Source organism: Macaca thibetana, chromosome 5 (genome assembly GCF_024542745.1).
Source record: "Macaca thibetana thibetana isolate TM-01 chromosome 5, ASM2454274v1, whole genome shotgun sequence".
NCBI lineage: Eukaryota > Metazoa > Chordata > Mammalia > Primates > Cercopithecidae > Macaca > Macaca thibetana.
In genome coordinates, this window is record NC_065582.1 from 39,726,325 (window position 1) to 39,739,598 (window position 13,274).

At 43.4% G+C, this 13,274-nt stretch overlaps 3 protein-coding genes across 10 annotated transcripts in view; all 3 read right to left on the reverse strand.

Annotated features, from left to right (window-relative positions):
- The window catches only part of DCLK2 (doublecortin like kinase 2), a 179,300-nt gene extending 168,114 nt beyond the window's left edge, over positions 1 to 11,186 (reverse strand). For 3 of the 6 annotated variants that reach the window (XR_007725790.1, XM_050791172.1, XM_050791176.1), the window contains exon 1: positions 10,012 to 10,712. Coding sequence is in view for 5 of the 6 variants with exons in the window: in XM_050791172.1 (XP_050647129.1) it covers positions 10,012 to 10,432 (421 nt within the window). In the remaining variant the exon portion in view is untranslated. Of the gene's footprint in view, positions 1 to 10,011 lie in introns of all 6 variants that reach the window. The other 3 variants (XM_050791175.1, XM_050791171.1, XM_050791174.1) reach the window with 2 other exon arrangements.
- The window catches only part of MAB21L2 (mab-21 like 2), a 501,930-nt gene extending 490,198 nt beyond the window's left edge, over positions 1 to 11,732 (reverse strand). Inside the window, exon 1 of the mRNA XM_050791181.1 lies at positions 11,718 to 11,732. The gene's annotated coding sequence lies outside the window, so the exon portion shown is untranslated. The remainder of the gene's footprint in view (positions 1 to 11,717) is intronic.
- RPS3A (ribosomal protein S3A) overlaps positions 1 to 13,274 on the reverse strand; it is a 1,130,248-nt gene that overhangs the window by 1,013,672 nt on the left and 103,302 nt on the right. The window lies entirely within an intron of this gene.

The following is a 13,274-nucleotide window of genomic DNA, read 5'->3' on the forward strand; positions in this document are numbered from 1 at the left end:
ATGCAGTTTTGTTGGTATTTATACTGTCAATTTGGGTTTATCACCATGTAAAACCTATATGCATAAGCACACCTAATTTTACATTTAAAAACATTTAAGTGACAATGTAACTAAAGTAATTAAAGTAATGAAGGCAATACTTGGCTTCTGCAATTTGGATGTTGGATTTTTATATTGTTTTTAATCTTTAAGTGGCTAACACTGTTAAAGTTTGAGAAACAATGCAACCTTAAGGATACTGAGAAAGAGAAACCTTCAAACCGAAATGTGGCCACATAATATTTGTAAATAAACAGTGCATAGTACATATAGGGTCGGTCCTTCAACCAGTGCATTTAAACAGAGGTAAAACTTTCCTCCAGAGTTTCCTCAGCTTCTGAAGACCTCTGCTGAACACTCTCCTCCATAATCTCTTACTCCTTTCTCCACTGTGCCTTTATTTTAATCCTGCTGTGAGTCAGAGGAAAGCTTAGCCCTCAGTTTTCAGCAAGTGATTGATAATCACGGTAACTCAAAAGTTTCAGTGCAAGTGATAAAGAATTTAGAAACCAGATGTTCATCCAAAAAAGAGGTGATGGTGTTTAGAGGAAGAGAGAGAAGGGGAAATACAGGTTGGGTATTCCTTATCCAAAACGCTTGGACAAGAAAAGTTTCAGATTGCAGATTTTTTTCAGATTTTGGAATATCTGCATTACCCTAGGAGTATCATGCTAGTATTACTGATGTTTTCCACAGTATCTTTACACCACAGAACAGAGAATAAGCAACAAAGCAAAATAGTGAGTAATGTACACAGGTCTTAATCTCATGTAGAGCATTGTGGAGACCCTGCCATTGGTGCAGCCAGCCTGCACATGTGCCATTTTATTACTCCTTGTGGGTGTACTTTCATGGGGGAAGTGGGCATGCACAGAAAATATTTATCACAGCTGAAAGGGCCTGGAATGATCTTTTTCCCCCCTTGAAAAGGCTAAAAAAACTACATGTTGTGCACCTGCATTGTGACTGCAACCTGTCACATGAGGTTAAGTATGGAATTTTCCATTTGTGGTATCACATTAACACTCAAAAAGTTTCAGATTTTAGAGCATTTTGGATTTTCAGATGAGGGACACTCAACCTGTAGTAAAGCATGACCATCGTCTCAAAACATCTGAAGGGTGTAGTGGCTTGCACCTGTAATCCCAGATAATCAGGAGACTGTGGCAAGAGGAGTGCTAGAGTCCAGGAGGCCAGCCTGGGCAACAAAGACTCTGTCTCCAGTTATTAAAAAAAAAAGAATTTAAAAAGAAAAAAGAAAAATCTGAAGGCTGCCATATATAAGCAGGATGAGACTGAAGTAGAGGAAGAAGTTACAAGGACACACATTAAGAAAAAAAAAAAAGCTGAGGACCACCACCATTTGTCAAGCAGCCACTGCATGCCAGGACTCTGCTAAATGTTTAAATACACTGTAATATTTAAGTAGAATGTTCCAGAAACTGGCTTTGATCACTAAATTAATGAGAGACAAGTTCACACTGGGCTATTTCTCAAGTTCTCCCACACAGGCTTAATGAACAACAATATAACCAGTAATACGTTTCTAGAACCCCTTTTTTCTTGATTCTTCAGCAGACAAGGCAAAATACTATTAAGTAAAGAGACCAAGATGATGAGCAAGGGCATTAGGGGAGAGACTCTCAATGACTGCCTTTGAGAAATAACTGCATCTGTTGGGGCTCAGAAAACAATACTCCAACATGAAGGCCTCAGTAGCATCCTCAGAGGCAAACATTTTTCTCTGACCTTCTCCCACCCCCTTGGCTGTTAGTCCCATTCTCCTCCAAAGCTAGCCATGAAAACTAGAATCCCTCTTCTCCAAGGAAGGTCATAGAAACCTGAACCCCTTTCCCCCAGAACCAGTCACTAAAAATATTACTCTAATTTCTCCTTCATTTCGTATGTAAAAAATGGCTATAAATAAATGATTTGACCTACCTGGTCTGACTGTAGGTCACAAGACCCCCATTCCAGAGAGGGTCCTGCCCCACACCCAGAAGAAAGGAATGTTGTTCACAGAGGCCAAGAAGAATCTAGACAGACAGGCCTTGCTGGGTGTCTCAATTCAGTCTATTAACATTAAACCATGCCCTTTTGTCCAATCATACATCTACATGGCTGTCCATACTTTGTTGAACTTACGCATAAAAATGGACAACTTCCCCTGTACCTTTGGGTCTTAATTCTGAAGGCTCCTGTGTATACATGTGAAATAAATTTGCATGCTTTTTCTTCTATTAATCTATCTCATCTCAGTGATTTTCGGCAAACCTCCCTGGCCTCCACACATTGCTATTTCAAAAGTTAACAAGGTAATCTGAAGTTTTAAAAACATATAGTGAAGGAAGAGATCAATGAAAATATTTTAAAACATCTATTGTGAACATTTTGCACTTTGGTTGCAAGTGATTATAATTAAACAAACAAAAGGTAACAGAGTAGGTCAAAATTGCAGGTTATTTTAGTTACTTAGTTTGAAATGCTGGTAAATGTTATAGTGTAATGAAAAGTACTTAGGGCGATCTCTCCAAACCAGTATTTTCCCATTCCTTCAGTATATAAGGAAAAGCTTCTGACAAATTACAATATAATGACTTCTCCTTTAGGCTGCTGAAAACACAGCAAATAGGACAAAAATATCCCAGGGATTAGGATCGAATTATAACATGTTTTAGGGAATAAAAGAGTATTCGTTTAAGCTCCTGACTCTATTTCTGACTCACAAAATTAAAAAATTAAGATTGTGTTAAAATTAAGTATGAAAAATTTGGCAAAAACAATTGCTTAAAATGAGAATGCTAAAGATGAACACAACTAAGCCTTAGTTATGGCAAGAACTCCCGTAGACACTGAAAACATTAGGGGGCTTAGAATAACCCTGGGATTTAAACACATAACAAGAAATAAGTATGTAAGAATCTGGTTGTGATAGCTGTCCAAAGAGAAAACTCAAGTCAGGCATCTCAGATACTAGTGAAATTGATAAATTCTTGGGACATAAATATACTGCATCATTTTTCTTGAAAAAAATATATTAAAAATTGAAACACAAAGGGGCAAGAAATATTTGCCTTTAACATGAACTTATGCTACCTCCATAAATCTAGCTAACTGGCTATCTTAATAAATAAATATTTTTAAAAGCATATATATCCACCTATATCCAACTATTAAAACATCTTAAATAGGGCACAAAAATAAAATTAATTCAAAAAACATCACATTCCAGAAGCATTTGTTGCATGGGATAAAGGGATAAACAAGACAATTGTGGTCCCAACCCCTGTTGGGTTTGTAATTTTCCCTTTCATGAGGATAGTCTATGGAAAAGATCCTCCTGTATGTTACTGAGGTGTTTTAAGAACTCCATCTAAATCTGGGTAACTACATCTGATCAAGTACCCAGCCAACTTTCAGAGAGAGACATAGAGCCAGATAGAGCCAAGATCATTTCTCTTTCCCACCCCTAGAAGCATTTCCCAAGATCACTGAACTTTAGAGGCAAAAGAAGACTGTATTAGTCTGTTCAAGTTGCTATAACAAAATACAAAAGACAGAGTGACTTATGAACAGAAATCAATTTCTCACAGTTCTGGAGGTGAGGAAATCAAAGATCAAGGTGCTGACAGATATGGTGTGTAGCGAGGGCTCCTGGTTCACTCATGGTGACTTCTCACTACATCCTCACATGGTAGAAGGGGCAAACAAGCTCTCTTGGGCCTCTTTGGGCACTAATCCAGCCTATGAAGTCTCTGCATTTATGATTTATTCACCTCCTGCTATGGGTTGAACATATCTCCCAAGCTTTGTGTGTTGGAAATTTAATTGCCATTGTAACAATATTAACAAGTGAGGCCTGAAGAGGTGATTAGACCATGAGGGTACCACCCTCATGGATGAAGGCTGTTATTGTGGGAGTGGGTTAGTTATAAAAGGAGGGAATTCAACCCCATTTCCTCTCTCTGTATCCTAGCTTTGCTTTCACCTTCCAACCTTCCACCATGGGATGACCCTCAACAGATGCCAGCGCCGTGCCTTGGACTTTCTAGCTTCTAGAACTAGAAAATAAATTTATTTTCTTTATAACTTACCTAGTCTGTGGTATTCTGCTATAGCAACAGAAAATGAACCAAGACACCTCCCAAAGTCCCCACCAACATAACGGACTCCATTTCCTCTCAGGTGGTAGAAAGCAGTAGTTAAGAATACAGAAGTTCAGAAGCCAGGGAGAAAGCGCTCAAGTGCCAGCTCTACCTCTAACATTGGTACAATCCAGCCATTTCTTTACCCTCTCTGAGCCTCAGCTTCCCCATCTGTAAAATGGGGACAACAATGCAGCCATATTTCAGAGGGTATTACAAGGGTTAAATGAAACATGTAAAGTACCTCACACAATGACTGCTCACAAAACATCTAGTAAATGGTAGCAATGCAGAGAAAAAAAGCATCTCTAATCCTTAGGTAATGGTTTACTTTACAAGTAGAAGACAAAAACACAGATGCAGTGGTAGCATGGGCAAGCAGGGATACAGAAAAAAGACCTAGCCAGGTGGTACACACCCCGCAGCAACTCCTCTAGGCCTCACGAGCAATGAAGAAAGCAGTTAGATGATCACTGCCCAACAGAATCTAGTTTCCTTTATTTCATATCACAGGACCATAAAATATCCTTTTCATAGTTTAAAAACTCATGAGACATTAATCTTGTCTCATAACTTCCAGAGTATCACCGTGTCATACTCTAATCTCATAAATGCTCTCCCACATATCCCCTTTCCTTCCCCAACCTTTTAGGATTCATTTATTCTTTAAGTGAAAATGTTATTCTTACCTCTGGAAAGAGCTTCTTATGCAGCTATATTATAGCACATCTTATTTTCCTTGTTTTTAAGGAAATGAGATGGGACAATCAGATTTATAGAAGAGGATGTTATGGAAGAGTCATTTCCTCCAAAATGGTTAGCACAGAATTTCCCCCCAAATTATACGTTTATGTAAAACATAATCCAATTTTCCAAAAAAAATATTTTAACAAATATCTAGGAATCTCATTAAAGCTTAATTCATACAAAACTTCCCTTGACAACTAAGGGACTTAGAGGTAAAATCATTGTCTGGGTTATTTAATCAATGAATTGACTGTATTTAAGATCCCTGACCACAGGCTTCTCTCAGTTGAGTGCAAAAACAGATCCAATAGATCATGAGACTCAAAGCTAAGGGTTATAATAGAAGTAAAGAAAAATGCCGTAAGCAGAGGAAAGAGTTATAAACTTGACCTCAGGCCTTGGCTCCAATGTCTGTTCCTCTAGGAAGCCTTCCCCACCACCCCGGCCAATATGGCCATCCTGCCCTATGTCATCACTTCATTTACAGCACGTTAGCTGACGCCATTCCGTGTGTGTGTATGTTTCCTATCTCTCTCCTAGGAGAACATGCATTTTTTGAAGGAAGAGACCGTAAGCTTGTGACCATGTCTAGGATATAGTATGCCCTCAACTAACCACTTGAGACCAGCTGCACAGACAAGTGGAAAGAGACTTCACAGGTGCTATCTGAAGTGGGCCTTTAGGAATCCAAGGGTTTCGCAGGTAAAGAAAGTTTTGCAGACCTAAGATTCAATACTAACTTTCCAAGTCCAATCACCACGTATGACTTTCGTGTGCACCATTTTTGACTCCTATGTGCAAATACCTGATAACTCATGAGTTTATTTCCTTCTTACTGTAATAAGTTCCACAGTTTCTATTATTATAAAGTTTGTTTTTCAGGAAAAAACAACTAAGTATAATCTAGGTTCTTATGGAAATTCATTTTTACTTAAAAACTCGCAGAAACATACTTTGGTTTATTTAACACTTTCAAAGACCTGACCTAACAAAACAAATGCAGTAGATAGGTTGGGTAGGAGGACCTCAAACTTCATGTGTGTGATTTCTTTAGAATCTTATTTTTCTTAAATGTTCAAGTTAACTTCATGAAGGAATGAAAGTATCATTATCGAAATAACCAAAATTCTCTCATATGCCAAAAAACAATCAGTTTATTGTTTATGAAGGGATAAAAGGTAGAAATAACAAAATGACATTTTACTTTGGAATGAGAGAGGCAGACATAGGTAGCTCTTAATACCTTCGACTCTTGGCAAGCACTTCATCAGAGCTATACACCCCATTCTGTGATTGGTATCTGGACATGTAAAGCCTCATCAATTTTCCGGAAGATGGGTTCTGGCTAGGGAAAGGCAGCCCAGGCCATCATATGCTCCACCAATAACCCCTCAGATAATGAAGGGTACATACACATTTTTAAACCAGAAGAGACCTAACTTAGAGAGGTGGTCTGCCAACTTCTCATTCCAGAGAAAAGGACACTAAGGCCAGGGAAGTGAGGTGAAATTTTTCTCAAATCTAGTCAGAACTCAGGAATCCTGACTTGGTCAGGCATGTTTTTTCTACTGTCCTTGGTTATATCTCTTCATCAAAACTTTACAAATATTTCAAAACTTTACAAATATTTCATCAAAACTTTACATCAAAACTTTACAAATATTTCAAAATGCTCAGAAGGAGAGAAGACACATGGAATGGAACTAAGACTAGAAATTCTGAATCAGTCACTAACAAGAAAGCCGAAGAACAAGTCATCTGGACATCCTCTGCTGGGTATTACAGATACTGAGCTCAGCAGGCTCACAGCTTAAGACAGTTTAACTAATTTTCCCAATATTGATTAAGAGCCACAGTCCTGCAGGAAGAGGTCCCCCATTTAGTTTTAAATAATAAACAGGATTACAGGACTGCACAGCATCAACTCTAACTTAATCCAGCAAGGGTGGATAAATCAATAAATTGAAGATGCTTGTTGGTTTAGGGTAGTGTTGGAGGAGTGCCAGCTCACACTAGAACAGCTTTTAGTCTCCAGAGACTCTCAAGGTCAAGGGCAGAAGAAAAAATAATTTGGGCCATGCAAATATCTTTTGTCATCTGAGTCCAATGAGATTGGAGCTCTGAATGAATGCTCATGTCCTAATGTTTTGAGTCATCACTCTCTATTCTTCACTCAAGACATTTCAGAAAAAGCATACCTTCTAAACTACAAGTTTCATGGGATCGAAGAAGCAGAGCCTAGTTGAACATAATGCTGTAAAATACTGCCTGAGAGAGCTTTATTAAAAATAATCAACCCAAATGAAATAAAGCAGTCAATTTTGACAATGTGGTGAATATATCACAGACCTATTTTTTACTAATACAAATAACTTCACGGATAGCTGCTTAGTTCTCCTACATGAAAAATCTGAGCACACAATTTTAAATAAAAGTTGAAACTATTTACATTCTGGAATGATTGACAGTAAGCATTAGTGACTATTTTTCTTTTTTTTTTTTTTCTTTTTTCTTTTATTGAGACAGAGTACTGCTCCATCGCCCAGACTGGAGTGCAGTGGCGTGATCTCGACTCACTGCAATCTCTGCCTCCTGGGTTCAAGCAATTCTCCCGTCTCAGCCTCCTGAGTAGCTGGGACTACAGGCACATGCCACCACACCCGGCTAATTTTTGTATTTTTTGTTTTTTAAGTAGAGATGGGGTTTCACTTTGTTTATCAGGCTGGTCTCAAACTCCTGATTTCAGGTGATCCACCCGCCTCAGTCTCCCAAAGGGCTGGGATTACAGACATGAGCTACTGCACCTATATTTTTCTTTAAAAAAATAAAATGCATTTCTATAGAGTATTCTACTAATTTGGGGAGAAATTCAAGAATTAAAGACCCATTGTCAGAGAGAATTCCATATGACAAAAAAGTGCCCAAGTTTTCTTCTTTTGCAGTAATATTATATTAAAAACTTCTTCAAACAAGTGGGAAAAGCCATAAAAAAATTTTGGCTGTGCAAATATTTGTTATATTATTTATCATATTTTGGTATGATTTGGACTCCATAGATAATATTTTTTCCAAATTCCCATCCACTAAAAATCAGTGAATGATTCGAAGGAAAACTGTTAACAGTCAATTTGTAGTTGAAACTACAGTTGCAGAATTAGACCCAGTGGCCATGCACGCTGTGGGCGGTAAAAGACGCAATCTATACTATGTACTCCTATTAATGGACATGCATAATGTCCATCTAATCATCTCTCCTATAATGAGATTCATCTTTACATTATGTCAATTTTACGTAGTAAATCCATTGTTAAAATTTCTTTAGAGAAGGATATTAACACTGTTGACCCTTAAGAAACCATACCAGGAACAGTATCCCAAGGGCATGTTGAGTAACAAGTGCTTAAGCAAACAGGCACTGCCTTGATCCTGCAAATCTGATCTTGGGTCCGTCAAAAAATTGGCGACTCGGTTTTAATATAGCTAGGCAAATATTGCTTGTAAGTGTTTAACATGATTAAGAAAAGCAAACAAGGCCCTTTGAACATCGTATCTTCCTTTTTTATACTTCTCCAGCTATCCCCTTACCTCAAGAAGCCCTTAAAACCAAAACACACAACTGACTGACAGAATGGGTGAAGTCACAAGCACACATGTAGACTGAAGAGTCAATTTAATTTTGGCTGGGTTGCCATCTAGGCAAGGCAGCAAAAACTTCTGATGGCAGTGACTAAATAGATCAACTCAACCACCTTTAGTTTTCCTCGATGTGGCTACATTAGCTCAGGAGAGGTGAACTGTAGATGAGAAAGTAGATGCTGCAGGCACTGTGAGGCCAAGCACGCTCCCTAAGTTTCCTCATCTATAAAATGGGGATAATGTCTTCAGGACAGAAAAGCATGCTGAGATAATATGAGAAAAACCTTTGGCTTGATGTTCAGCTTCCTCTCCCTGCCAAGCTATTGCTGTGACTACATGGAATGTGCCATTTGCATTAAGAAAGATGCACAAGAGCGGACGTATGAAAACACGTAGTCAGCACATACTTGGGTTCTGCCTGGTCTTTCTGGGTGTTATTTAGAACTGGAAACAGGTTCTAGACTACTGATAATGCCTTTTCCACCTGAAAAGGATGAGACCTAAGTATTGCAGGAATTCAAGGATGACCCAACATACAGTCAAGCAGTCTCTCTGACCGAGGCACGGTTGACACAGCAGAATTACTAATTTATGATGAGGCCCCACTGCTGAATCCAATAGCCTCTATCATTCTAATTAGCTACTCTTACTAGAGGATAAGGCAGGAGAGATTGACCTTGATTTACCTTTTTTCCAACCGCACGTGGAAAACCCTTTAGCACAGTGATTGTTAACCATGGTTCCACATGAGAATCACCTGGGTGGTGGGGGCTTTGGAGACTCCAGACGCCGAACCCACACCCCAAACCCAACCAATTTAATCAGGATATCTGGAGGTTGTGGGATCAGGGTCCCGTATTTTTTGAAGTCCCCAGTCCCCTTGGAAGATGAAGCCAAGGTTGAGACCTGCTGACTAGGATCATCCCTCTTCACCTCAAGTAACTTCTGCTGCAAAGCAAACTAGGAAAGCCAACCTAGAGCATTTCACAACCACAGCTTCTGACAGCAGTCACGACAGGACCCCGAAAACTGGAACATGACAGGTCCCTGCACCAGGGTCCACACCGAGGGTCCAACAGAGCTTATCAGTAGGGGATCACCCAGCTCCCCACGGGAGAACCGTTTTCTCAAACATTCTGCACTTCAACACAAGTAAATTCAACAATCTTAGCACATGCCACCAGTGCCTCAATTGGCCTCTGACCATTAGGAAATTTTTCCCTTCTTTAAGAGACAAATCTCTTGGGAAGGAAAGTCAGTGTGTATGTGGGCACCCCACCGCCCCCCACCCGCCACCTCCAGCCAATCTCTAGAGAAACAGACAGAAGCATCAATTCTCATGCCGCTTGGAAAGTACCCCGCAGGCTCCCCGCTGCGCGGGCCCGGGCCCACTGCACCTGCCGGCGCTCCGCCGCACCTGCCGTGCGACGCCCTCCCCTCCTACCTTCCAGCAGCTCGTCCAGGCTGGTGACCTTCCGGCTGCCGTCGATGGTGTAGATAGTGCGGACACCCTGGGGCAGGTTCACGTTGTCCGACAGGGAGCGGGTGAGCTCGATGAGGAGCGCATCGAAGGACCGGAAGCGGTCACTGGAGATGGCAAACACCAGCCCCTTGAAGTAGCGGTCCCCGTTCCGGTAGAAGCGTGCCTTCTTGGCCTTCTTCTCCGAGCTGAGGGCCTGCAGGGTCCGCGTGCGGTAGAAGCTGCAGTGGGCACTGTGCGCCGGGCTGGGGATGAGCCCGTTCCCCTTGGGGCCAGAGCTGCTGCTGCCCCCGGAGGAGCTGGGGGCCCCTCTCCGCGACCCCGGTCGCGGCCTTTTGTCCCGTTCCTCAAAGTGCTCCAGCTCGATACTCCTGGTGCTGGCCATCGCGGCTGCTCCTAGGGCTCCCCGCAAAAAGACGTCCGGGCTGACTAAGGGTGTGAGCGCCCGTGCAGGGACGTCTGATCGCGAGGGTCCTTAACGCGCGGGGACACCTGGCTCTGGCATCCCGCCCTCTCCGCGCAGGTGGGGCCGAGGAGCCGCGGAGGTGCTGACCCGCCCGCGCCCTCAGCTAAAAGTGGCCGCAGCGCCGAGCTGCCCAGCTCATTGTCCAGCGCGGCTCGCTCCGTGCCTCCCGCCCGCCGGGGAGCCCCACGCCCCCGCAAGCGCCTCCTCCACCCGGCCACGCCTCACGAGTCCCGCTCCGGAGCCGGCGGGGAGAGGCAAAGTTGGGCTGCCCGAGGCGCGCGCCGGGCCCGCGGGCGCACACAAAGCTCGGGCGTCCGCGGCGCGGAGCGCTCCTAGGAGCGCAGAAGCGAGGGAGGGAGGAAGGAAGGAAGGAAGGGTGGGGCGGGGCGCGGAGCGTGGAAGAGGCCCCCGGGGAGGTCGCGCGGGCCCCGGCCCGGGGTGCAGCGCCGCCGCCTCGGCCGAGCCCGGATCCCGCCCGTTCGGGGCTGAGAGGGCCGAGCCTGGCCCCTTCCTTCCCCAGAGCGCGGCCCTAGCGGGAAATAATGCAGCCCGCCTCCCACGCAGCCGTCAGGCCCGGCCCACCGGCGAGCATCCGCGCTCTGGCCTCCCTCCGCCGCCCGCCGGCTGTCAGCGCTGGAGGAGGCTTCCCGGCCCGGGGGATGCCAAACCGCGGAGAGAGGGAGGAGGGGGCGGAGGAGGGGGCCGAGCGCCAGCGCGGGAGGAGCGGCTCCTGCAGGTCCCGGGCAGCCCCGCCCGCCTGACGGCTCCTGCACGGCGCCGCGCGCTAATGGGCGCAGCCGCGGCGCGCGCTCCTCCGCCTGGGAAACGTAACCGCGCAGGCCAAAAACTACAAAGGAAGGAGATTCAAGGGCAAGGAGCACATCCCCAGCCAACCTCCTGGTGAGGACCCCAGGCCAAACTCTGCAGAAAACCCAAGCCTAGCATTGGCTTGGGGCACACTATTTATTTTTTTTTTTAAAGCAGATATGTTGCTGTATTAGAAAATCCTTTGAGAAAACAGCCTCCACTGTTCCCATTGCAGATTCGCTAATATGGTACGTTCAGTAACTTTGAATGAATTATGAGAAGTTATTGGGTGGTAGGGGGGTTATGTAATCAACGAATATTTATCGAGAGCATACCATGTGTCAGGGATTGTTTCTGTCACTGGGATGCACTAACAAAGGAAAAAGACATTCTGCACCCACTCCCCCACCCGCATATTTAATGTTGTCAATTAAAGCTTCTTAAGAGGCCTGTCATTTGTGAGCACCCATGATAGTGAAAATCTTAGTGCAGTAGTGTCTATTCAACAATAAAAACATCTTTTCCAAGGACTTAAGAGAAATACTAGTTCTTTGCAGTTTGTTATTAGGAAAGACAAAGCTCAAAAATGTTTGGTCCCCATTTGGCACGTGAAACCTTAGAACATTCAACACCTGGTTTTCTGAGCAGCCTAGACAGCAATCCAAACTGACCTTTCAGGAAGAAAGGCATAGTTGCTTTTTCTTGGGTTGAACTGAGTCCTGGAAGAGCATGAATAAAGGAAGGTAGAAGCACATGCAACGGTCGTTAGCATCTGTGAAGTTGGTGCGCCCCACCAAACGCATACACACACACTCCCTGCATGGCAGCTCCAGAGAGGACTCCTGCTCTGTGCACAATACTCCTCCCAAGGCAGTTCTGGGCGTACGCCTGGGCATATCTAACTTCTTGCGGGGTTGGGGCATGCTAGGAAGTCAGAGCTGATCTGAGGCTTCAATGTAGTTTTTCTAGAGGAAAATCCTGCAGCATCATTAGGGCCACCACCTTAAAAGGCCTCAACCTAGGTCAGTTAAATCAGAATTTCTGCAGATGGGCTTCTCCAACGTATTTTTTAAAAGTACCCCTAAGGTATATCCAGAGTTTCCAACCACAGACTGTAACACCAGGAATCAAATAAATCAGTGCTTCTTCTCAAACTTTAATATATTTACATGTCATAGGGGAATCTCATTAAAATGCAGATTCCTATTCTGGAGCTCTGGGGTGGAGTTTGAGATTCTGCATTTCCAATGAGCCCCCAGGTAATGCCAATGCTGCTGGTCTTGGTACGAGACTTTGAGAAACAAGAAACATTGCAAATTTATTGAGATAAGGTTCCGTCTAATTACTAGTAACTCCACAGAGCCCATCAACTTGCCTTAAGATGGCCATGTTCATTTGAATCACTGTTAGTATTTCTTAGGGGGAAAAAAGACTGTCAACTATTGCTGTAGAAACAAATTATCCTAAACTTAATGATTTACAAGAATAAACATGCATAATCTCAGCATTTTTGGCAGATCAGAAATCTGGGAACAGTTTACCTCAAAGCCTCATGTGATTGCTGTCAAGATGTTGACGGGGTCACAGCCATCTAAAGGCTTGACTGGGGCAAGAAGATCCATTTCCAAGACAGCCCATTCACACATGACTGGTAAGGAGGCCTCAGTTCCTTGTCATGAGCACCTTTCCATAGAGTCGCTTTAGTGTCACCCTGACTTGTCAGTTGGCTTCCTCTAGAGCAGGGGTGTCCAATCTTTTGGCTTCCCTGGGCCACATTGGAAGAAGAATTGTCTTGGGCCACACATAAAATACACTGACATTAATGATAACTGATGAACTTAAAAAAAATCAAAACATCTCATAATATTTTAAGAAAGTTTATGAATTTGCATTGGGCTGCATTCAAAACTGTCCTGGGCTGCGTGCTGTCCACAGGCCATGAGTTGGACAAGCT